Source organism: Meleagris gallopavo, chromosome 3 (assembly GCF_000146605.3).
Source record: "Meleagris gallopavo isolate NT-WF06-2002-E0010 breed Aviagen turkey brand Nicholas breeding stock chromosome 3, Turkey_5.1, whole genome shotgun sequence".
In the NCBI taxonomy this organism is placed as follows: domain Eukaryota; kingdom Metazoa; phylum Chordata; class Aves; order Galliformes; family Phasianidae; genus Meleagris; species Meleagris gallopavo.
The window spans coordinates 70,839,238-70,865,873 of NC_015013.2; the positions used below are offsets into that span (position 1 = coordinate 70,839,238).

Here is a 26,636-nt window from a genome sequence, read left to right on the forward strand (position 1 = left end):
TCCGTATGACCTTTTCTACAATGTTTTCAAAAGTATATTGTCTTTTCAGTTTAACAGAATATTTGTCAACTTTTATTTATAGCTTAAAAGCGTCCCTCAAACTGTCACCAGTTGTCACCAGGAATGCCTTCTATAGGCATGCTGTCATGAGAAAGGCTTTCCTTTTTGAAGAGTCATCCTGGGTCCAAGTCCTTACTGAAGCCAATGCACAAGTACCTTCAGCAACCATTGCATTCTATCAGACAGCCATTTTCAATCTGCATGATGTGAAAGTAAGGGTTAAACACCATAGATAACCAAGCAGCAGTGGTTTGCTCACATGCACTGTTTCTCTCTCTTAATAAAAATAAATAGACACTAAAACCATTAAAGAACATTTTTATTCTTATCAAGTGTGTAGGAGGCAAGCAAAATATTTGCAAGTATGATAAAACAGGACATCACTCAATTTCCACATGACTCAGTGCGTTTTTTTTAACCTCAAAACTGTAATGAAAGACAAAGGCACTTCACAAACTGGATCCCATAAACAAAAAATTGAAATGTCACATTATTAGTGAATATTGCTAGCACAAATTCACCAGAATAATGTAAGCAGGTAGATATGACCCAGGGCAGATTTCAGACTGCAGTGTTTGAAAGGAACTTTGCTGAGACTCAAAGGAACTCCTGATACTTCATGATGCATCTTCAAAGGTAGAATACCACTTTATTCCCCATTCTGCTGCTCAAATACTTATGGAGAGGTATAGAGCAGTAGACGTGCAAATAAAATGTTAGTCCTCTGGAAAGTCCATGTTTGTTTAGCTGCCGAACAAAGACTGGTTCCATACATTGATCCTTGCAGGAGCTCAGCATTTGGTGGTGTCATGAGCTAACAGTTGTCAAAGCTGATTCTTTTATTAATGGCTGCTAAAGTGTATGTTCCATTTTGGTTTTGTGGCTGAATATTATTACCTGCAAAAGTGAGGACAAAACCCTGGGAGCCTGCTTTTCCATGCTTGTATCCTCAGTTCATGATAATACACTTCTGGGCTTTGGGAGATACAAAGGTCACTTCTCCCCAACCCAAAGGGCATTTTTCTCTTGATGACATAAACAGTCATGCATTCAGTTTATCACTTTCAGACTGATCCTTTGCGTCTTTCTGTTGGCTCTTCTTCTTATTTTTCTCTTTGTATTTCATGTGAAAAAATGCACCTCCTATAATTGCACCTGAAAAACAGAGAGTACTTGTCAGTGAAAAAAGCATTCTGAAAAGATATTTCAGCAAAGAGGCTGACACTGACACTGCAATATGTGTACTGCTTCACAATTTGAATGAAACCAAATGGCTCTGGGGAATGACCACGCAGTGCTGGGGCAGCAGTATGTTCATGGACCCCATTCACTGCCCTGAATATCTCCTTGTTCATATTTGAGTAGCTGTCCTGTGCAACCTGCTGTAGGTGTCCCTGCTGGGGAAAGGGCTGGACCACATGGACCCAGAGATCCTTACCAAGCTCAGTCACTCTGTGATTCAGTGATTCTCTCCCCTTTCCTCAATAAGAGAAACTCTTTAAAAGAGAGAGAATTTTTACCTGAATGAAAGGCTTTGTCCCATCAAACTGTATTGACTGAAGGTTTGCAGTTCACTTTGTGCTTTGTTGAACTGTTTTCCAGTGTCCATGATCAATGTTTCTTTTAAATAAAGTAAGACTACAGAGGATCCTCTCTCTTGGAACAAAAAGTGCTGAGGTCTCAGATAGCCCTTAGCTCATGAGCTCATGCAGGAATTCATTCTTGTGTCAGACACACCTCCAAGAAATTGCTGTTTTTATGATCATACCTTCTGAGCTACAAGGTCAAACTCAGCACTTGTTATATCGCCAGATTTCAAAAATGTTTTAGATACCTTTCTCTTCCTTTTATCCTTGCCCATCTCTGATCCCTGATCCATGTTAGCTCTGCTTAAGACACTATCATCTGATTTTTCCTTTAAAGTGGAAAAATTATGTTGAAAAATAAACTGTGTATAATCATTTTGGGAATTATTTTTAAAGTCTTTCATGAGCTACATGCACTGTGTTGTTTTCTTTTGTTTTGAAGTTATAATGTGGTAGCAAATTTTACTGTGCTCTCTAAAGCCAACCTACTCTTGCAATTAAAATATCTTTAGTCAGTTACCCATTATAGTTTGTATTTACATATAGCATCATGCTAAGAGAAAGATCAAACTAAGGCATTGTGCAAAAAAATGATGTAAGAAACTTGAACAGAGAGGATAAAGATGCAGATTAATGTTTTTCTCTGTCAATTACTTAATCTGAGCATGTCTTCTCCCATTTTAGGTCTTTTGGATCCCTTTTTTTCCCTTTCTGTCTTCAAAATATGAACATGCGTGCATCAAATATGCATTGGCATTTTCTCTAGCTCTAAGGGTTTGGTGTATAGTGTTTTGTCCTTGTCTTTTTGGGTAAATAGTAACTTGTTCTTGGAGACTCATTCTCTTTTCAAATTGGCATAATTATTAAATAGGTCCTTAGGTTGTTGGGTGTTCTTTTTTTTTTCTCCACTTTTATCCTACAGCTTCACCCTACTCTTTTGAATATGAGGTCTATAAAGTATTTAATAATTTTCTTTGATTTTCTCGATGGATCTTTCCTTTCTTCTTCATGGCTCATTCACAGTCTCCCATTCTGGTGCTTGTGATCATCGTATTCAAAAATCACATGGTATTGTGCACTGAATTGTTTTTGTTCTTTACTTACGTGGGTACTGGCACCCACCAACAGTCATCCTCACTGATTTTTCACTTATGTTCGTAAAAAGAATACCAGAAAAATGTTTTGTTTTGGAAAAGTTCTGAGCCATTTGTCAAAGGACCGTCAACTCAAGTTCAGGGTAACACTTAATATAATTTACTTTGTTCAAATAAGTGCCAGTTTTCCACAGCTCAAAACAATTTATTCTCACTCTGGAAAATGGAAACCTCCAAAGCTGAAGCAGGTGAAAGAAATAATAATTATAATCTAAGGATAGCAGTTGATCGGGAATCTAAATACAGTAAATAGCATGATATGACTGGACACTTTTTTTGCTATTTTCACTATATCTGAAAACCCAAGACAAGCTTCCAGTCCATTCTCTGATGAGGAAAAGGTGGTAGTTAGCAATGAAGTGGCAATGTGCTATAGGTGTAGGATTTTCTTCTGTCATAACAGCTTCCTATGCCATTATGCATGCATGCAGAAGAAGATGCAGTACAAAAGAAATGTATTTCTATGACCAGGAACCTTCAAGTTTGCAGCAACTGTGGTACAGGATCATGATCTGAGGTATGGAATCTCTCTTTTGCTTATTCTGCAACATTTATAACATCTTTCCACAGAATAAGTGAATTAGTGTCAGAAATGCAGCAGCAGCATCTCAATGACCAGATTTCACGTCAACCAAGAAGAAATCACCTACCAATAACTATCAGGACGCCAAGAAGAATCCCAATTGCCTGGCCGGTGCTTGGCTTGGAGTGCTCACGTTCTACTTGTATAAAACATGAATTTTCACTTGAACATGTGCAGATGCTTACTGCAAAAAGAAGTGCCATGAAGTTAATGAGAAGCTTAACAGTGCAGTTTGATCATTCTTACATGTTACTGTTGTCTTGAAATAATAGTTCTGGGCATAGCATACCTTCAAGTACCACTTCTCTCTCCAATTGTGGTACTCCATTGTCATTAATTATCATTGGAGCAGTATATACTTTCTCTTCAAAGTTAGTATGCTTTGGAGAGAGGTAAGCATGAGTAGCTGTAAATAACAAAAAGATATATTAGTGTCAGCACAAGGAAGAAATTTAGCTCAACATTCATTACAGCTGCATATGTTTTTTCTTAAGGCTGCTTTTCCACGTGATGGCACTTCCTGTTTTCCTCCACGTCTTCCTAGGTCTTACTGGTTTGCAAACATTAAGTCAAAAGAGATTGTCTGAATGCACTGTCTGGTCTTTTGTGTCATATGGCCAGAGAATTTCCTTCTTAATTTCTGCAGCAGTCAAATCTAATCTTGGGTTTTGCTACAGTGATGCCATCACATCTAAACCAAGAGTATCAATCATCACGTACTCTTAAAAGGCAAAAACAACTAAAATTGTTCCCAAGAAAATTTGGAGGACAGATCAGCTTTCTAGTGCTCTTACACTGACACATCCAAGACCATCTAAAACTAGGAAATGTGCAAGTGTAACATCCATTGGGATCAGTTTAAAAGTCCATCTAAGCCTCTTATCCCCACAAGAATTGAAGATTACAATAAAAAAGGCAAGCATATGTATTATTTTCTCCTAATAGTCTCCTAGCCTTCATTTTCACTTCAAGGACTTCCTGGACAAGATATAATTTCTTTATTTGAGTTTGTTGAATATTTCTACATCCACAATATCCTCTGACAAGAAGTTCTACAGTCAACTGGTTTCTACTCAAATAACTTTGGATCACCAGTGAACTTTGCCTCCTTATTGCACATCGACATGCTTTGCAGATACATAGAACTGCACAGTTCCTAGCAAAAAAAAAAATAGTATAGAAAACCAAATGTGAATTCCCTCTACTGCAAGAGCTGACCACTTACTCCAATTTTTGATTTTTAGATTATTTATTGTGTCAAAACTTGTCCCTCTCACACTGTGCCAATCCAGACTTATCTAGTGAGACATTTCATCAGAAGACTTTTAGGAATGGGCTTTATCAACCCAGCACTCTTCTTATTCACGTGCTTACTGTCCTCCTTCAAAAAATACAGTTGGATTGTGAGGCAGGGCTTCTCTTTGTACACAGATAGCAGTAACTAATAGACAATTTACAAACATCTCTAACTTTGTCAGAAATGACTTATGTTACTCTAAGCTTATTGTATATTTTATTCTTACATGTTTCTTCTCTCCTCAGTACCAGTGAAATTTTAAATAGCAATGTGCTTAATGTTACCTCTTAAATAAATAAATAAATAAATACTTCAGTGTTCAAATAAGTGCATACAAAAACATATGGAATTTCTCAACAACTTACATTTTTTTCTACCTGAAATTTTGGGTATGTGACAGTAGGAATGGAAAGGAATTCAATATTTTGTTATATTTCCCAGATTGTTATATAATTGTTATATTTAAAGAGCCTCATTTTATTATAAGAATAACTTACCATTGACTTTTGAGATTTCCCAATTATTTATTGTATCAATATCATCCTTGAGAGAAAAGGTAATTGTTGAGTAAAATTTCTGTTCGTCATCATCAGTAGCTCGAATTAGTGCTTTCTCTCCTCCTCTGAGCGGGTAGCAGAAGAAAAGAGGATAATCCATATTTAACCGTGGAGGGTTGTCATTCACATCCTTTAAGTTTAATACTAAGGGTGTTTTGAATTTCTGAGCCGCATTATCTGTAGAATTTAATAGAATGCAAAGTTACAAATCACAGCTTGGATGCAGAGGCTGGGTTAGTTAATTTGCAGCTATCTTATAGGTATCCTGGTGCAACATCACATGGCAGTGGGAGGTGATACTCTATTCACGGGGAGTGGAGGCAAGGTCTCAGGAGATCCAGATAGACTGATGGTAGCTTCTACTAGTTTTTAAAACAGCATGATTTATTTCTTGCTAACTTAACTTACTGGCAACTAACACTGGCAAACCAGAGGAGGCAGCTAAACCATTGTATCTGGTAAACCTTTGCATTCAAAGTCAGAGCATTCACTCTTTGGAGCATTCTTTTAAGTGTGGAACTCCAAAAATTTCCTCTCTCTCCTCTGTACATGAGAAACACATGTCAATACCCCTGCCACAGGGCCAACATAAGATACTCGGGAAAAGCTCTCAGAATGTTGTCATTTCTTCTGCCCATTTCTATAGGAATGGCCCCACTCCAACTCAGGGTTTGAGGAAGCACACCTTCCTCCTGACATACAGTAACTGCATCTTTATATCCTCCACAACAGTGGACAGTATTATTTTTAATAAGTGCTTAATAAGGGAAAAACAGGATTTATACCTATTCAGTTAGATGTAGTCCAGAGTTTTTAACTTCTGTTTGATGTAAAACACACAAGGAAATCTCCACATGTGAACTACCTCAAAGACGCTAATGGAGCTAGGAACCTCAATGTATTTCAGACTAACTAATGTATTAGCTTTATTTGTAATAAAATGATTTGTAATCCTATATAGGATTACAAGTTACTCTCCAGATATGTTTTTGGGAACCTTAAACATACCTACAAGAAGATCTAAAATCTTTATATCTGTGGAGAAAAAAAATGGTAAAAAAGTTGATGCTGAAAACACTGAAGAAATTGTGACCTTCACTGTACACCTTGTTGCTCAAGCAAGTAAAATGGCTTATGATAGCTGACTTCATGAAAGCTGTTTTAATCTTCATGTTCTGCATTTTCAAAATATCCTTTAAGAAAGTTTAATTCTTTAGGGATATATCCTTCTAAAGATATATCACATGTTCCTGTTTTGCTGCCTGGTTCTCATGAATTCATGGGAAATACGGCCATTGCTCATATACCAAGAAGGGCAGAGGATTTATCTATGTGTGTGTATGCAGTTGTTTCATCACTTACTTATCTCTGATGCAACAACATCAACTCTGTACACTTGTTCTTGTTCTCGATCCAAAGCAGAAGCAGTGTATATCTGACCAGTGGTTGAATCAATCCTCAGCCATTTTCTCCAGTCACCTTCTAAGGAATATCTTTAGAAAGAAATAAGAAAAAAAAAAGCATGTACACTATTCCAGAACATGAAAAAATATTGACAAAGAAAATACTTTATTGATTATACGCAAGTAGCTAGATTAATGTTGTACTTGAAGAGAAAGGTCCAAGTAGTACAGCCAACCAGAAGGGACAGACAGAGGAAGAGAGGTCAAACCCATTCATTTCTGGTAGTGATTAAGTTCAGAGGGTATAGAGTGTGAGCAGAACTATGGGAATGCCACCACTCCTCCATCTTACGTGTGCTTCAACCCCACCTTCCTAGTAACTGTAAAACCTGTTGTATTTCTAGCTTTTGATCTAGAAGTATGCTCTGTCCCAATGCCATAACCCTCTCTCCCCATCATGTCTGCCATGTCTTGGTTTTTATGGGGACAGAGGCCATAGGAGGCAGGGGCATAAAAAGCAGCAGAGCCAGGATAAGCAAGGGGCCAGCACCCTAAGATGGGATGCTGTGTAATTACCATAGAAGCAGCCTTGAAACTGGGAGTGCTTTAAAGATCACTGCTTAATTGCCTGTATATTATTGTTTAAAAAAGAAAAGAAGAAAGCACAAGGTCTCTGGGTATTTATTTATACAAATTTAACCATGAACACATGACCCAGTTGAAAACATTTGTTTGAATATTTTTCATTGACTACTTTTGTTCTTTCAGTACTCATTACATTAAAAACAGCATGCTGACATGCTTGTACATTTTTACTCTTTATGTTGTACTTCTTTCAACCTATTTTTTGGCATAAATGTGGTTCATGTAAACATGAATTCCTGTCATCTGTCTCTGTCATCATCCCCCAGAGCTTCTGGACTATGTAGCTCACTGTTAAACCATTCTGACTGAAGGCCAAGTCTGTTAAGTTCCCAAAAGTTAGGGAAAAGTAGAAAGCCAGATGATAAACCACTGGGAATAAAAAACCACAGGAGGCCTAATGGTTGTATTCTGCAACTCCATTAACTACTTGGTGTTTAGTCAAATTTCAAGGATTGTTTGGTTTGGATTGATCTTTCCAGCATTCTAGCTGGGAATTGTTCAGAAAGAACCACAAATAGTTTTTCTAACCAACACTGCTGTGAAAGGTACATCCACACCATGTGGCACAGCTTTGTGCATGGATCTGAGATCTGGCAGAGGCTGAAGATATCTTGACCTTATGACAAAGTGTTAGGCACCATATGAGCCGGTCTGAGGTTTTGCATCCCCTCACAAGCATAGGAATTGGCTTGCACAGAGCCTTGCATCCAGAGTGGAGGTAGATCTTTAGTCTTTGACCGTCAGAAAAGAAAACGAATGAATTATCAGTCATGGACCTGAGCGTCACTATTATTTTTGTGTTTTAGGATAAAAAGTGCTAAAGTTTCCTGACAGACATGAAAATCAGCTACTGCCCTACTGGTTCCTGGGAGCATTCAGTATGTCATTCATTTCTTAAAGACATTTGGTAATGTGCATTTGGAAACACTGCTATTTTCAAACCAGTTCTAACTTTTTCCTGGAGACATATATTGTGCTTTTCCACATTTAGTTTCATTGTTCCAGGGCCCCACTGGCAGTGTTTGTCACAACACAGATGGATAGATGACTGAAAAAGCACTGCCCGGAAGTCTCCTGTGGGTAGGTCACTCGCCATCACTCAACAACATCTCTTCCTTCTACTGGGAAATAAGAATAAGCAAGCTTCTCTAAAAGAAAAGCCTTTTTCTGTATTCCAAACACCTTTTACTTCTATTAGAGAGAAAATTATAAATCCTAAGTACAATAAATAAACAAGTATTTGTCACATTTTTTACCGTACAGCATCCCCCTCAGGATCATGGGCCTCCACTGTCATGACCAGAGTATTTACAGGAACATCTTCAGATAATTCTGCAGTGTAAACTTCCTTGTGGAAGGCAGGAGGCTCATCCACATTTGTTACAAAGACTTTGAACAAGGTAAGGGAGCTGGAGTTGTACTGCACTCCTGACACCAGAGGTTCGGGGTTTGTGGCATTGATCACCAGGTTGTGCACTGCAGCTGTTTCAAAATCAAGAGCCTGGATAAATCAGAAAAATGTACTTTAAGCAACGGTCCCACTGCCCGCTTCAGCAAGCACCAGATTGATGTGAGAATGTTCTCATTTTTCATCTGTAGCCCACCTGGCTGAGCCTGACCCATGAGGAGTCAGCAAAGCACAGGCGGAGGTCCTCAGTGCTGCTGCCAGAGGGCAGAGAGGAGCTCCCCTGCCTTTCTCACCATGAGAAACAGCAAAATCCTCTTCTTCCCAAGGAAGATGTAGAGGAAATAAAGGAGAACTGTCAAGAGTAAAATGACACTGGGAACAGTAGATTTAAATGAAACCATATGCCCATTTGGAGGCTTCCTTAGCAATTTCTATAATAATGCATTTCCTAATAATGTTGCCACCTGCGTGACTAAGTTTAATAACTGTTTGATATCCTGTTTACAGCAATAGTATTTCTAGTTCCATACTAGAAGGCCTTGGATGACCTCTGGCTTATAAAAGTCCTGTGAAGATTGTTACACCATGGAGTTTCTCACAATTGCCTCCCCAGGAAAGAAATGAAACTATGGTCAAGTTTGAATAACTGCTCTTGGCCTGGCTAGTGGCAGGTGAACTTGATGCTAACAAGGTGTCACTTCTTGGAAAATGAGCAATCATTTTTTCAGACCCATAGTTCTTGTCCTTCCAAAAAGGCTAATTCCAAAGAGAGAACTATTTTGTTATTAAAATGTCTAGATTCAGTGGAAAACCTTCCTTGTGTTTCTGATTCCCACATTCAGCATGTGGGATTTATCAGCCACCTCAGCACACACCGACCTTGTCTTTGCCACAGTCAGCGTTTGTCTCTGCAGGAACAAACTGTCCTATGCTGAAACAAACCAGTTTCATCAGTGCCTGGGGGCAAAAGATCACCAGTGATCCTAGATCACCAGTAGGGTGAAAGATCAGTTCCATGATAGCCTACCAATGTGGCTGCAATCAATCACTCCAATAATGCAGTTTTTCCCCTGTGGTACATAGAGATCTCCTGCTCTGTTAGAGAAGGGGGCAACAGCAGGGCCAGCAGCGGTGTGTAGACATATATAGAAGAAGAAGAAATCCATCTATTCACCTTGTTAATCTTCAGGAATCCTCGGTTCGTCTCAAAATCTGTCTCTATAATGAACGTGTTGTTTGGATCTCCTTCCTTCACTTGGTAAATGATGTGGGAGCTGCCTGTGGCAGGCTCATCCCCGTCAGTAGCTTGAATTTCTAATAACACCGTTCCTACTGGGAGACTTTCAGCAACAGTCACGTTGTGATACTGAGAAGAGATTGGTGAGATGTGATACAGTGAGCACCATCTGTAGATTAAAACCCAACTTCTGCAACAAGCTCCAACAATAGAGCTGGGCTAACTCACTGCCCGAGATCGGCAAGAAGAGCACTAAAGCAAAGCTGCTTTATCTTCTTTTTTAGCTGCACATTCAGCAAATACAAGGGTATCTCCGTCCATGGGTAAGCAACCAATACAGTCCAGACCAGCAGTCCTAAACCATTTTGGGCAGCTTTTACCTCCTCTGATGAAATTACTCCAAGCACACGCAATGCTCACAGCAGAAGGGACAGTATAGATGTCTGCTCTGTTCCCACTGAACACCCTGATCACAGAGACTGTTGAATATTTAATTGTTCTATGCACCATTGGCCATTGCCACTTTAGCAGTCCAGCATCACTTACTGTATTTGATGTGTGCTATAATCCAGCAATTTTGAGACCAGGTCATGAACTGAGAACTTCTGGCAAGAAAATAAACATTTTTCTGTGTAGGCACAGAGCCAACAGATAGCTGGGCATTGTGGTCAGCAAAGCCCAAAAACTAGTACAACTTCCCCAAGAGGCCACCTACATCTGATGGGTTGGATAGGTTTCCTGAGCCCTGGGCTTCCATTGCCTGAAGTACAGCAGGATCTTGTGCACAGCAGGTGTAGGCATGTTGGCCTCTGCAGCACCTGTAGAGAGACTTGGGCCAATTGCCCAAAGTCAGGGAAGGTCTGTAGGCTTCAGCAGCTCCACCAGAATGAAAGGCAAGTGCCTGGACTTGCTTTGGACCAAGGGCCAGCTGGTCTATGTTTGGATGTGGACTGCCATTTTAATTAATTTTAAAGCCTCTTCTTCCCTCTTCCCCTCCCTAGCACATACATTTCTGAAATGAACAGCCTTAATAGAATCACTGCCATTTATTTTCTGGATAGACCTTGTAAGCAGGCTTTACAGCAATTCCTTGCCTTTATTTTCACTCTGTTGCTCTGTTACCTGTTCTGAAAATGGTTAGCTTCCCATTGACTTCTGTAGACATTGAGTCATGCTCAAACATCTGTCAAAAGCTTGTTAGGAACATCAAAGATGGTGTTATAAATACTCACATCTGATTTTTCAAAGATGGGAATCTGGTCGTTGATGTCAATGACATGTATTTGCACATCACAGATTGCCTGGAAAACTGCACGGAAAGAGAACAAGAAATGTCACAGCAACCCTTCTGCCAAAAATAACTTTGCTCCGAAAGAGTTCACTGTGTGCAAAAGTGAACACTGTCAAATTGCTTGAACCAAGCAAAGCCCTGCTGTTGTAAAAACTTGATTTCTAGTGTCTTGTAATCAGTGAAAATCTCACTCTCTATCTTACCATTCTCCTGACTGAAATAGGATAGTCATATCCTATTTCATTTACCTCATCTTTTCTTTTATTATAGCTCAGCTATGAGCTTTGCCATCTTTCCCAATATCACTTTCATGTATAAAAACTTACCCCCGAGATGTTCTTTTACCTTGTCCTCTTGGCGAACCATTGGACACTGCCCTAATTTTAATTCCAGCCAGACTTATCTTCAGATCCCAATAAATCTGCCCACTCCCTGATCGGGGAACCATAGCTAGGGGACTGTGATTTTAAAACTCTGTCTGTCTGTAAGCTATTCCAGTATAGATGGATTTTTGTGTTTTACACATGTGCTCCATAAACTGAAAGTTAAAAATTGCTTGGTTGGAATTCAAGTAAGTGTTCAAAATAATTCACTGCCTTCTCCTCCAGCAATGTTTTCCTAGTGATGCTGTTTCACTAAGGGGTACATCTCGCTGCTTTGTGCACAAGCATGTTCCACCAAACACAAATTTTGCCTTTCTTTGAGGACCTCAGCTCAAGGCTTTAAGCTTTACATTCCGTACAGTGAACCACAAAGGATTCCCGGGAACTTGCATAATGGACAAGATTGTTACCTCCTGGGCTACATTAAAAAAGGGGTGGCAGGAGGGAGAGGGAGGTGATTGTTCCCCTCTACTCAGCACTTGTGAGGCACCATCTGGAGTACTGTCAGGACTGGGGACCCCAGTACAGGAAGGACATGGAGCTCTTGGAGCGGGTCCAGAGGAGGGCCACTAAGATTATCAGAGGGCTGGAGCACCTCTCCTATGAAGAAAGGTTGAGGGAACTGGGCTTGTTTAGCTTGGAGAAGTGAAGGCTCCAGGGAGACCTCATTGTCACCTTCCAGTTCTTGAAGGGAGCATATAAACAGGTGGGAAAACAGCTGTTTACAACGGTGGATAGGGATAAGACAAGGGGGAATGGTTTTAAACTGAGAGAGGAGGGGCTTAGGTTAGATATTAGGAAGAAGTTTTTCGCACAGAGGGTGGTGACACACTGGAACAGGTTGCCCAAGGAGGCTGTGGATGCCCCATCCCTGGAGGCATTCAAGGCCAGGCTGGATGTGGCTCTGGGCAGCCTGGTCTGGTGGTTGGCGACCCTGCACATAGCAGGGGGTTGAAACTAGATGATCGTTGTGGTCCTTTTCAACCCAGGCCATTCTATGGTTCTATGTTTTTTGAAGATGAAGTTCATCTCTTAATCTTCTGAAATACATTATCTGGACTTTCTGCATGTATTTATTTATTTACTTATTTATTCATTCATTTATTCATTTATTCATTTATTTGTGAGTGTGTTTGAGAGGTTTTAGAGAGAAAATGCGATATGTAAACAATCAAGCATACATCTTCTCTTTTTTTTTTTTCCCTGTGCAAGGAAATCTTTTATTAACAAAGTGCTTGGTTTAACCATGCACTGCCTTAGAGCTGGTTTCTTTCCATTACTTGCACTGTGAATCACGCTGAACATCTCTGCACCTCAAGAACAAGGAAGGACAGTTCTGGAGCAAGTCAGCACCCAGTGCTGCTTCCAGTGAACTCCCTAGGATTCTTGGACAGTGAGGATGTGAGCAAAATTACTTCAACATATAACAGAAAGCGTTACGTACCTTCATCTGTCACCTCCACCTTCAGGGAATAGTTAGAGGCAATGCGCTTGTTTAATGAATGGCCATATAACTGCAAAACCCCTGTGTCTTGCTGAATAAAGAACAGGTTACTTGTAGGAACAGCAGGATCCTGACTCAGAATTTTGAATTTCAGCCGAGAATTGAGAGTGTCTTTCTGATCCATGTCTGTGGCAGACAGAGTGCCAATGCTGCTTCCTGGGACAGAGGGGAGAACAGAGTCAGCACAGTGCTCCTATTTCTGCTCAGACATACACACTGGCCACAGCAACACCAGTAAATATACAGCTCAGTGGAAAACTCTGCAGTGGACACAATCATTTGAATTCTTATAGTTTTTTCCTTTAGCATTCCAACCAGCTGGTCTGGGCCTGTGCTATTTGTTCTGATCTAAAATGTCTATTGATCTATCTGCAATAGACACTTTAGACTTGAAACCAAATAACTGATGCGAAGACATAGGGATGAATTTTGGTAATGGCTCATTGAAGTCAAAGGTATTATGCTGGAGGAGCACCAGGATGAGAAGAAATGAGTTCAGATCAATTTTAGAACAACATTTATAGAAATGATAACAACTGAAATGATAATATAAGTGTTGGTTTGTTGTGGGTTTTTTGTTTGTTTGTTTTCTTTTAACACTCTAAGCGCTAGTCAAAACCTGTGGTTATGGGAAGATGTAATGTTATGTTTTATATTGAACACTATTTTTTAAATGCAGCTATGGAGTCTGACTTCGGACAGTTTATTGATCTCCTTTCTGTGTGAACTATCAACATGGAAACAAGAGGGCTGTTAGCACAGAAGAATGTTCCTCCATTTTACAGTTTGGGGTCCAAATTTCTGTCTCTGTTTGCAGCCAGCCAGAAAAAGAGGACCAGAATTATATGTATAAATGAATGGAAGATATTTTCTTACCTCCGCTTTCGTTTTCTTGAACTTCAAGTATAGTAACAGCATTCTGGCACACTGGGGGGTTGTCATTAATGTCTTCCACAACAACATTAATTTTCAGAGGTTTGTCCACCAGTTCTCCTTCTTTGTCTTTTGTGATCACAAAGAATGAATACTGCAATGAATGAATATTGAGATTAGGTGTGTTGAATGTCTAAACTGACATTTGCATTTAAATAGATAACTATGGAAGCTTACAATGCTAACAAAATATTCCCTCATTTAACCATTCAGTATTTTCTCTCTGTTTACTTCAGAGCTCTTCCATTATTTGTACACAAGATCTGAGTTCTCAAAAGAACTGAAAAATCCTGAATATGTCAATGTCCTGTGAACTTACTCTCTCAAAAATTCAAGAAAAGCAGGAATATCTCATTTTTGTCGGTTTCCAAGTGAATCTGTTACATCCAAAGAAGGGATTCCTCCAGCATAGCTGATCCCTAGCCTTTCTGTCCCCAGATTTCCTCCAAGAAAAAAGAACAGAGGGTTTTCTGTATAGAAACCCATCATATAGAGAACTTCAGGGTAACTTTACAGTTACAGCTGCAACTTATACTCCTCCTCTGCTATGGTCTCTGGGATCTGGAGTGGATTTAGAATATCCTCTTGTGAACCAACAACCCTGCCATAGTGTGTTCTGCACTGCATATTATACATAATGTCATGGGTGGTGATTGCTACACCAGACCCACATGGAAGTATTGTAGGGTAGAAGACATAAGTCTCTCTTATAGTATAGTAGGTGAATATGCTTTCACATCTACTAAGAAATTAAACTTTAATTTCCTTTTTTCCCCCCATGTCCTCCTTAGCTTCCTTGTGTTTACTCCCACACCACTAATCAGCTTCCTGCTATGCTCTCTCCCACCAGCTAAGTTGCACGTGTTTACTTACAGCATCTTTTTCTTCCCTGTCCAATGGCTCAGTCACATAAATAGACCCATTCTGATCGATGGAAAATGGGAACTTGGCCAGACTCTCTTTTTCAAAAACCTCATAAATTACATCTGGCTCATTTGAGTGCACCTAAAACCACAAAAATTAGTCAGGACAGGAAGTCATAAGTGTGGATTGAGATTTAACAGGGATCATTTCTGGGCCACAAACAGAAAAGATTGCATTCCTGTTAGATACATAAACAAGAAAATTAGCAGTTTGGCAGGCTCTCAGGACAAGGCTCAGAAAAACTGGCCGATAGTCCACTCCCGTTCTCTGCATAGTTGTGGTAAAGCAATTTTATCTCAGTTTCTCCAGCTGTCAAACATGGGCTATCTTCTTGCGAGAGGGTTTTGTGAAGGTTAATGGCGATACAGGAGAAGAAACTGTATTAACACTCATCTATTCCATCTCCTCTCACTGCCTTTTACAGCTTCTTGTTCTTGGTTTGTCTAATTCAGAGCATCAAAGCAAATATCCACTACCTACCTGCACATAATTGTGTGTAAGTTCATTAAATGCATCAATGTCCATGACATGGAATCTTTAGTGGAGTACCTCAGATTTAAAATTAAATTAAGTAAGGAGTGTCAAACTAGTGTAGGAGCTGGTATTACTGTTTATATTTCATACAGTCTAACAGCAACTTCATTTCATTTTCCACTAGCAAATCAGCACACCAATAACTGCCAGTTAACATACAGTTTATATACAAGCCACCTAGAATATGAGCACCAAGCTTTTCTTCCACCTATTTTCACTCTGGGCTTCCTTGGGCTGTCACCAAGGCCAGTGGAAACAGCACCCAAGCAGTTAGTCCTGCAAACACAGTTGGACAAATTCGACTAGGCCCAGGAGATGATTGCACTGAGGGTCCAAGTGCCAAGGTGGTTTTCAAAGTCAAGCATTTATGAAAGGCTGTCAGTCTGTTGGTTAATTTTTACTGGTGCATACATCACTCTCACTCTGCAATTATGGACAAAATATTTTGTTTGTCCAGTGAAACATCAGAAGAGAAATACCATCAGAATGCAGGAATCTGAAGGAGGGTTTTAAGCCCTTCTTAGATACTGTTGAGGAAGCATGTGCATTATGTGACACAAAACTGGCCACAGAAGATGTCTCTGGGTAAGGGGAACTATTCACAACGGGGCTGCAGTGGAGCTGGACCCCTGATAGGCTGTTCTGTAGACAGAAAAGGCTAATTTCAGAATGACCTTAAATGGTCCAGCTCTTGATTTGTCCAAAGCCTGAAAGGTGGACCTTCTGTGTTACAGAAAGACAAAAAAGCACAGCAGGAGAGAAGAGTAGCACCATCGCAGAGGCACCAAATTGCCACACATCAGGAACTACCATGGTGTGTCTTGAGAGCGTGAGAAGAGACACACAGCTCATCCCCATCGGGACTATGTGGGGTTTTCCATCCTCTGGGACACCCATGCAAGATCATATCTTCGGCAGAGACCACACATCTGCTATCACTAGAAGTGCCTGTTAGTATCCTCCAAGACTTTTCTCACAGATCTCTATATTTCACAGCTCTGTTTCAATCTCTAAACTAATTCACCCAGGGTGTCCTCATTTTATCTTTCATATTGTGGCAAACAGCCATGTAAGGTACCTTTTTTCTTTCAGACACTACCTTATAAGAAACTTTTCAAAAGTTTCCTCCATTCATGGGATATTCTTGCACAGAAGTGATGCTAACAGCCTCTGCAAACTGAAGGACAATTCTAGCCTCTCTATCTCCATATCTTTAGCCCATTAATTTCATACTAACAATATGCTAATGAGCCCTGTCCTGAAGATCATTTCCAAAGTATATTATATGGAAAATAACTGGGAAGTGCTAAAGTCCTGGAGAATTAATCACTGAACTCAGTGAGCTGGAATGAAACAATCCTATGGTACTGAGTAGCCTTGCAGGAACTGAAGCCAAGGACCTTACCTGGCTGATATTGACAGGATGGGGCTGGGTTGAGTTTTCCTTAATTGTGATGGTGGGAGGAGCCTTCCACAGGCTCTCCTTCACAGTGATGATCACGTCAACACTGTTCTTGAAAGCATTTTCTGTCATCCCTGCCATGTCCTTCACAGAGACGACGAGTGTGAAGGTGTCCTGCTTTTGGGGGTCTAAGTAGTAAGAGCCTAGGGACAAAGCAAAAAGTTGTAAGCAAAATGAAGCAGAGGCTGGGAGATGTTCCACCTGACCGTTGCTTCCTATGTGCATCTTGCTTCTGCTTCTGCTGGAGGCTTACTCCTCAAATGGGCCTCTATGCCAAATCTCAGCAAGCTGTATTTTTCAGGTTACTGCTTTTGGTTTTCTAGATTTCAAAGAGTAGAACTACCCCCAGGATCTGGTTTAGTGTAGTCAGAGTTTTGTTTCTATGTATATCCAGAAATGTATGCTTCTTTTCTGACAGACAAATAATTTTACATACCTGTCCTACTTGGTGAGATTTCTCCAGTTAAACTATTAATCTGAAAAAGCATTTCTGCATAAGGATTGGGAAAATGGTGGAGAATGCTGTAGTTCAGTTGTGCATGGGGAGTTGTAGGATCATCGAGGTCAGTAGCATGGACACGCATGAAGGGCTTGCCTGTTTGGATTAGAGAGACAGTGATAACAATTTAGTCTCAACTCGTAGTCCATCTGTGCAGAGCTCATAAGCCAAGAAGTCAGATTGCAGTGAGCTGCCTCTGTTTCATTTCACATCTCTTGTGTTAAGCTATGTTTGGGCATGGAGATTACATTTCTTGTGTGCCACCTCGTGGGTCCACTATCTCTGCTTAATAGGTTCACAACAGGGGTGAAAACCAGTAAATGTAGAAGTGGAAGAGAGAACTCTTCCAGCCAAAGAGTGCCTGTAACTGGATTGTAGCTCACTGGTATCTCTTACTTTAAAGTCACTTTGTAGTCCTTATGCAAATCAGTTCAACTCAAAGCACCCTGAGAAGAATGCCATACAAGGAGTCGTGATATGCTCCTTGTAAACAAAGGAGCAATCATAAAATGAAAAAAAACAAAACGGAGATGCATGGTAAGATAAACAAAATTTTACATTTTGAGCACCTATGTAATATTCAAAATCTTTTTGCCTTGGATGAGGTTAAAGTATACACTAAAATATTGGTTTTCTAGCTCCATGTAGCCTAATATGCATATTATTTATTGACTGTTTCCTCTTGATTCCATGGTCACAGTAATAGAGCTGGCTGAGCTATTTGTTTCATTTCCAAAATACGGGTCTCAAACTGCTCTTTGGTACTTCCTTATGACTGGAATGGATTTCTGCAATCCACAATCCAAGTTTCTCTGGTAAATACTAAGGTTCACCGTGTGTTTTGAGAAGCATCTATCATAGTAAACACATAGTCCCTGTCTACTCTCGCTTTTTATTTCACTGATGTTCAAAGATTTACATACTTTTAATGTTCTCTTTCTGTATAAGCTTAGGCAACTTTTAACTTTTGAACTTCTTCAAGCATGAAGTTGTTCATTTTTCCTTTTCAGTGCAGTGAAGAGGACAGCAATATTTCCCTATTAAGTAATACTTGCAAAGCAAGAAGTACAATGAAAAATTTCTGATTACACTCATCCCTTTACACCACACAGTGGTCACTTTTTTGCATATTCATTTATATTATACTAGCTTGCATCTTTATTTAGTACAATCTTGTGGGAAGGAAAACTTTTTTTCAGCTTATTGAAGCATGGCACACAGTTAAGTTACCACTTAACTTTTCTATCTAACTTCCTACTAACTGTAATATTAAATTATTATGATGATTACCTGCACGGGAGTTCTGCCTCACTACTCCAGTGTATTGTGTTTGGTCAAATTTTGGTGGGTTGTCATTGATATCCTCAACATATATTGTAACAGTACATGGACCTTTCACTACATCTCCATTTTTATCCAGGCTTTCCACCTAGATTTGGAAAAAGAAAAACGAAAGAATATTTCAATGCAGATAAATTGAGGATTTAAAAACCTAAATGAAAGTCAGGTTGTCAAATGCAAGGTCATTTTTACTATGCTACAAATCTGGTGAGAGTCATACTGAGTGGTTCCAACAACGGACAAATTCACTGCAGTAGCACACTGACAATGATTCACCATACTAAGCAGTGTCAGCAAAAGAGAATAAGCCCCTCCTGCATTTGCTGACATTTTTCAGAGAGCAATTTCTATGTTCCAGCCTCAGCAAACTACTTTTACTCAGACACAGCTTTGGCCTAAAGATTTCTTTTAAGCAGAAATGGATGCTTTCTAAAGAACAAGGAGAAAACTCAACATGATATAGAAAAATCAAGTGTGCCACAGTTAACATCAACCAGAAAAGTAAGCTGATCTAATGGTTTGTTAATACAACTTAATTCTTAGTTCTGATTACATTTTTGTTCCAAACACTTTGACTTCTCATTTTTTCAGTCTTGTTTGACTTTCAAGCAACAAGTATATATTATATCTGTCAGACTTCATTTTGTTTGCATGTAATCAATCAAATCACAATTATTTATACTTAACCAAGTATCATTATTCAGCTCTGTCATTTTTCTTCTTGTCTGTAAAGGATTTGCAAGTTTAGAGTTAATAACTTCTGGGGCTAGGAAATTGTCCTTTCTAATACTTGCCATTCCAAATGTGCTTTAGAGCTGATAACATGAAAACATTAAACCTGAAGATCTAGACATCTTGTTCTGTAGAAAAATAGCTAAGCCTAGCCAAAGCATCATCACATTCTCTGTCTGCTCAGACATTGATCCTCTCATAATCATTTCTTTCTCCACTCTCAGTGCCTCAAAGAAGGAAATGCCATTTTTGACATAGAATAAGAGCACAAGGCTGTACTGAGTCAAAAAGATTGTTTATTTGCTGTCCCACTCCCAAGAGCATTCATGATAAGATCCTTATGGAATGAATATAACAGGGCAAGCATACTATCATCTTTTGTCTAGTAGCTTCCAACATCTGCCAAACAGCTTTCTGCTGCTAACACAGGTTACATCTGTGCTTCTGTGTCTAAATATCTTCTAGTCACATCGTTTGTCTCTAAGTAGTAGATTATAACCTTCCTAAATAGATTATGATAGTTTATTTTCATGTTCTAACCATGGGATTCACCACAACAGTCTTCAGCAGTTACAGGCAAGCCTAATTTGTGGCACCATATTTCACTTCCAATCAAGTGTTCTCCTCATGTTAGGACAATTAATGGATTGGTTTTGACATCAGGATAAATTTTGTTCTCAGTGTAATCTTCCTGTGAAAATCTTTCTGTAAAATCTGTAATTGTAAAATCACATCTTTGAGCAATGCTCAGAATAAAAAAATTAAGAAGCTGTCTATTAATATAGACAGAAGAAATAATTTGAAATTCCGGCACAGTTTTCTATTCGTTTCATGTTTCCCCCAAAATAAATTGAATGTGAATAACCCTTCCTTTTCATTTTTCATTGAGTTTTTACCTGCAGATTGTGCACAGCTTTGGTCTCCCAGTCCAGAGACCCATTGAGATACAGCATTCCTGTATGCGGCAGAATGTCAATTAGTTCATCCTTTTCACCAGTTGCTCTGAATATCACATCGGGAGACTCAGATGTGAACTAGAATGTGGAAAAATCAGAACAAAAATCAACATTTTTTTCAGAACTTTCAGCATAATTTAAATAATTTTGGGCTTTTGTGTCTTTTAAAATCTATTGCCAATAGTGTGCTTGGTTTGAAGAATGATATTGCAAGAGTCTGCTCAAAAAATCTGCTGTTTTCTGATCCCTCTCCAAAACAGAGAGTTTTCACACCATTTCCTGAATGCTGCAGGAAATCCCAAGTGTGGTTTCTTTCCAAAGCAAACGTCTGTCTAGAACAGGACTTTGTCTGAGCACAGGAATGGAAAATAATGACACACATCCTCCATTTGCCTGAGAGCTGGATCTGTCCTTCTGTGGTTGTGGTTTCAGGAAGAAAATCTCAGAGCCTAAGGAAAATGATGACACAGTTGCATGGAAAGCTATTCTCGAGGAATGCTGATTTTATTAATCTCTATCATACAATATGCCCTTAATATTTTTGCTTAAGAGAAGGGGTTGTCTCCTGTTTGGTTTGGGTTTTTTGTTTTGTTTTGTTTTGTTTTGTTTTTTTGCATATAGACTCTTGAATTCACAGATAAAGGAAATCAAAGTTAATTTCAAATCCTTTCCGGGGACTGCTTGTCCCATCAGCACAGACAGTAACATGGTCCCTGAGGTAAGCATGTGAAGACTATGGGGTTTTTGACAAGTGGATATCAAGAGACACTGATTACCTGGTAAATGGGGCGCACTCCCGTTCCCTCTGGAATTGAAAAATTCATGTCTTTAAGAGGTCCGGTTAAATGCAGGTCCCCCATATTCTGGCATGCAGCCTGTGAGGGAGGGAGAGTGGGGGGGGAGGAGGGGAGAAGAGAGCAGCTTAGGAACATCTGCTGTCATCAGGCACAAACAAAAACCCTCCACTTCCAAGCCCCTTGCAAGTCATTTTGCTGCACTGTAATGGAAGAGATACTTGACTGAACATCTCCGAGTGTGTATTCATTTTTAAAGATTTTTTTTTTTTAATGGGTAGATAGTGATAGGGCAAGGAGGAATAGTTTTAAACTAAAGGAGGGAAGATTTAGATTAGATGTCAGGGGAAGTTTTTACTGAGAGGACAGCGAAGTGCTGGAACAGGTTGCCCAGAGAGGTTGTAGATGCCCCACCCCTGCCAGTGTTCAAAGCCAGGTTGGAGGGGGCCCTGGCCAATCTGATCTAGCACTTGATCTAGCAGCTGGCAACCCTGCCTGTGACAGGGATTTGGAACTTTATGATACTTGAAGTCCCTTCCAACCCAAGCCATTCTATGATTCTATGATTCTATAATGAACTGAGATTTTACCAACTTTCAAGAGCAAATAGGCACACTGAAGAGCTGACATTAGACTAAGAGCAAAAGAAGATAAACAGAAGTGTTACTGGACTACACCAATGTCCCCAGCAGAACCAACACATCCATCCAGGAGCCATGCAACCCTGTGGCACAAGTGCTTTCCAGCACCCCACTGGAGAAGGAAACAAACTGGGGATATACTTCATGTTATTTCCTCAGAAAATTCAAATGGAATCATGAAATGTGTTGTGAGGGAAAAAGCTGGGCATCTCCAGGTCCCCAGTTCCATCACTCCCAACATCAGAGCAGGCCACACAGGCCTGTACCACACAGGTCCTATGCTTTCACATTGTAAGCGTAAAGCCCTACTGCAGCAAACATGCTCAGCTAATATCCTGCTGGCAATCCCTTCACAGGCTGCTTTTTTTCACAAATTTTTCATGACTTTTATAACCAACCCCTGTCTGGCGCCCGAAGATCTCCAGGCACACACTTGCCCTAAAGTTTCAGGGCGGTTCTTGTTTCCAAATGAAAAAGGCAAGGTCTCTTGGAGCAGCTCTTAGAGCAGCATACGAGACAACTCAGCCTCCGGTTCTGCAAGGGCAAAACCAAAATCCTAAAGAACATCTATTCTCCTCTCTGTCTCTAAAGTCACGTCAATGCTGTCAAGCTACCTGCCAGAATTACAGTGCTATTGTTGGGCTGCACTCCCTGCTGAGATCCTCCCAGAGTTTTGCTCTCTTTATTCCGGAGGAAAAATGAGTTTATTCTGTTCTATGGATTCAGAGAGACATTGCCACACTATTCACAGCTCTTTGGAGTCAGGCACTGTGCTGCATGACTTTTCCCCTGGATTTGGTCCTGATGCTGCCAGGACAGCTATTTAGCCTCTCACAGAAAAGCACAGTTTACATATCACCAAGGGAAAACTTAATTCCAAATAATACATAGCTAAGTTCAGCACAATTTACCCTAAAGCACTGTTCTGTGTGTATGTGTCACAAGTTGCAGTTGAATAACGCCAGATTGTACTTATTAATAGCCAGAGATTTTGCCCTCTTCGCCTGCAAGGGTAACTTCTTGCAAATGAGAAAACTGGAATATTGTGAGAACTGGGGTAAGAGTTGTGAGGTGAGAGGAAAGAATTCTAATGAACATTAGTGACAGTGGATACATACCCAAAGAAACCATGTGATAGCTATGCATACCAGGATACAGTACTTTATGGCTACCCTTTGCTGTTTCACTGGATGTTGATAGCTCATCTCAAGATAGGGGGTTAGCAGGACCCCACATCTGAATTACTCTGCTTCTTCCCACGTGGCACTGGTGGGCACAGCCTGATCCCCACAAATCTCTGGAGGTTTTCCCAGGGCCATTTTTTGGAGGGGTTTTCCTTGGTCATGCTTGACAGCGGGAGTTGCCCCGCTGTGAGGAACAAAGGCTGACACCATAAAACCCAACAGGTTCAAAGTGCAGGCTGTGAAGCAAGTGAGATATCTCTTCCTGTCAATTAAAATTGCTTTATGTGCACCATAAATGTTTCCAAACATATGTCTACAGCATGAATCATTCCTCAGGGGCCTAAAGGGGAAATAAGGTTTACTCCTTGGCCCATAAGCTGGCTGACAACTCAGTTTCAAACAGCCATACGGCTGTGGCATGGCTTCCTGGGATCGGCCACAGCCTCTGATAAGGGAAGCAGCAGCAAGGTGCTCCCTGATGCACACCAGTCCTATTGCCCAGAGTCTCCCCATTTTAAGGCACTTTTTCATAGACTTGAATTTGATTCATTCTTATCTTTCCTATTGATTTCAATTCTAAAGAACAAGAAGTCAGAGAAGCCTTTATGGACAGCAGGAAATCTATTGAATATAAAAGATGAGATCCATAAATGGCATAATTCATACATTTCAACTCCACAAAATTACCTAAGTAGTTTATATACTTGAAATAATGAGGTTGAATAATTAATTTGTATGGGTTAAACCATATGCCATTATATGCCATAAAATACACAGAGGCACAGAATTGCACAGGTTGAAGGGACCTCCATAGATCGAGTCCAACCCCCCTGCTAAAGCAAGTACCCTTCAATAGGTCGCACAGGTAGGCATCCAGACAGATCTTGAATATCTCCAGAGAAGGGTACTCCACAACCCCTCCGGGCAACCTGTTCCAGTGCTCAGTCAACATTTGTTTACTATCTATGGGTTCTAATACAGGACAGTGCACTAGGATGTGACAGATGTCTGCATTGCTTAATGGTTTGTAGCAGTATTTTTAAATCTTAACTGGCAAAAAAGCCAATCTATTGGAAAAAGTGATATCTAAGGAGGAACTACAAGAAGCAAAATAGATAAACTTGTTTCTTCCAAATATATATATTTTTTTTCCTCATCAGTGACATGGCTACTTAACCTTTGGTCATAGGATCACATTCACAGTTACGATGTCCTCCTGCACCGAGGTTTACAGCTGCTTAGCTGAGCTCTTTTCATGTTAGAGCTCCGAGGCCCCTGGGCAACCTTTGACATTTTCTTCCAAGATAAATGAAGGAAAAACTACAACTCACCCACTGAATGGCAAGCAGAAATTGAAGTCCACACAGCTTAAACATACTGGAATATGATTTGCTTCAGCTCCTGCAAAGAAGAGGTGAGAGTAACTTTAAGCCTATGAGCTGGCCAACTCTATCTGTGCGTAGGGATTACAGGTAAACCTTTATAAAGTTATAAAGATGAGCACTGGAGGACCACCCAGGAGCCACAGGAATGAGAACGACACAGTTGTCCCCAGGTTGCTGGAGGTCCCAGATGCTGTGAGAGCCTCAGGTGGCTGTTAGAAATAAGTTAAAATCAGCACAAAATGTCAAGTAATGCGGTCTCACTACTGGGCTGGTCAGCATCACACAAACCCTCTTCATTTCTGCGTTACTAAACGCAAAAGCGAGTTCAAAGGGAACATATAACCACAGAAAAACGTACATTTTGTGGAAGCTGCCCTAAGGGCCCTGTCTTCTGGTTACAAAACCACTCCTTGCACTTTGCAGAAGCAGAGGGAGCACCCCTTAAAACTAGCTGGCTACTGGAAATGAAATTTCCAAACCAGGGAGCACGGCATGTCTCAGGGGAACCTGGTTTTCCAAAAAAAGGCAGTGACTGGTGTTACATCCTCCTGCAAATGAAACAGTTCCTCAGAAATGAAATCTTGCTTTCTCACTGCTTCCAGATTTTAACTAAAAGGATGAGACTGGTCCTGAAGAGAGGTGAGGTGGGGGTACAGTGCTGATGACTCCAGTGCAGATCCATGTTCACCTGACTCACACCTGTAGGTATCAGTCAGCCACCACAGCCCTGTCCCTTAGAGGCATCCACTGAAATAAAACAGCCTGGAGGCACAGCACTCTCTCTAGTGCTTGGCCTTTCTATCATACCTTTTTTAAACTTTATTTTCTTTAACATCTGACTAAAAATAGGGCCTGCAAATATAGAAATCATTGTCCATGTTGCTGCTCCCTCTATCACTTATTTTGAGGTGTAACACAGCGTTTTCTCTTGCTCATTCTGAGCACGGTTTCATTATGTGTGCAATTGCACCCTTTGAAATTACTGGGCTTTTTTCATGTACCAGAGCTAGCTGGGTGAGTACTGGAAGAAAGTATAACAGCACTCCTTTGAAACAAGAGGTGATGAGGAAAGTCATTAAATCTGTCTAAAAAGAATGGCTGAAGGGCAAACCTTCAATGCCTGGCACTGATACTGTTGAGAAGGTCCCTCACTGCTTTGCCTGCAGCCAGAGGAGATGGAACTGTGCACAAGTAAGATGGAGAGAAGTCATTCTGAACCGCCTGTGAAGATACCTCCTGCTCTCAATATTGCAATTAGATAGTCCATGGAGATGTGGGCCATTCCTCTGTCTGGCAACCTCTCTGCTCCTCCCAGCATCTTCTGAATACACTGGCCAGTTTCAACTGCATTCAGTAGCAGACAGGAGCCTCAAAAAATGAATTATTTATGGTGGCAACTGGGACAGAAGACCTGGGAATAGCATGGTTTGGGCTTAGGGAAAAGAGAAGGAGCAAGAGAAGAGAAAGTTTATGGATGCGGCATGTTCACCCTTAGCATAAGGAACAGAAAGTGCACTCTTTCATGTCTGTCTGTGCTGTGTTTTTGTCAGGTGTCTCTGCCCAGAACTGACTGCAAAGTTTGGTAGTGGAAATACAGCCATTTCTTGGATTGGACACAAAGTGTCCTTACTGGAAATAAATATCATGCCCTAATGAGGTACCCTTTGCAGGGCCTGTTGTAAGGCAGTGATGGGTGGTATGAATCTCCATACTATGCATTTTTAGTGTCAGCCATTGCATGGCTGAAAGCTGCTGCCAAGTCACAGCGCTATCAAAGACCAGAGCACTAAAATACGTACTCTTCTGTCACTTAGAATAGATTTTGGGTGTATATGAACAGATACATAACTTATCAGTATTAGACAGTTTCAGGATTGGAATAGTAACAAAAGCAGCATGAGATCTGGATGAGGACTGGACCCATATTTCCCCCTTCATTTCTCTGTTTCATTGCACCCTGTATCCCTAGTAATTCTTTTGGTTCCCCTACCTGAACAGAAATCTCTAGGATAATCTCTAGCATGCACATATCTCAGCAACTTTCAATAATAAACATTCAGAGAAGAAAGAACATTCCTGGAGGCTAAAGATCAGGAACAATCAGAAATATTTTGTTCCATGGAAAAAAGAAAAAAAAAGAAAA

At 40.3% G+C, this 26,636-nt stretch overlaps 1 protein-coding gene across 1 annotated transcript in view; it reads right to left on the reverse strand.

The window, feature by feature from the left end:
- Positions 1–362: 362 nt before the first annotated feature.
- Positions 363–26,636, reverse strand: part of CDH17 (cadherin 17) — a 26,760-nt gene continuing 486 nt past the window's right edge. The window contains exons 2-18 of the mRNA XM_003205179.4: positions 24,440–24,509; positions 21,266–21,364; positions 20,430–20,567; positions 18,751–18,889; positions 17,398–17,556; positions 16,905–17,104; positions 14,915–15,046; positions 13,985–14,135; positions 13,049–13,264; positions 11,163–11,239; positions 9,868–10,059; positions 8,542–8,786; positions 6,600–6,730; positions 5,178–5,414; positions 3,673–3,789; positions 3,451–3,567; positions 363–1,215 (exon numbers count right to left, since the gene is read on the reverse strand). Of these exons, the coding sequence (XP_003205227.1) occupies positions 1,103–1,215; positions 3,451–3,567; positions 3,673–3,789; positions 5,178–5,414; positions 6,600–6,730; positions 8,542–8,786; positions 9,868–10,059; positions 11,163–11,239; positions 13,049–13,264; positions 13,985–14,135; positions 14,915–15,046; positions 16,905–17,104; positions 17,398–17,556; positions 18,751–18,889; positions 20,430–20,567; positions 21,266–21,364; positions 24,440–24,484 (2,508 nt within the window). The 5' untranslated portion in view covers positions 24,485–24,509 and the 3' untranslated portion in view covers positions 363–1,102. The remainder of the gene's footprint in view (positions 1,216–3,450; positions 3,568–3,672; positions 3,790–5,177; positions 5,415–6,599; positions 6,731–8,541; positions 8,787–9,867; positions 10,060–11,162; positions 11,240–13,048; positions 13,265–13,984; positions 14,136–14,914; positions 15,047–16,904; positions 17,105–17,397; positions 17,557–18,750; positions 18,890–20,429; positions 20,568–21,265; positions 21,365–24,439; positions 24,510–26,636) is intronic.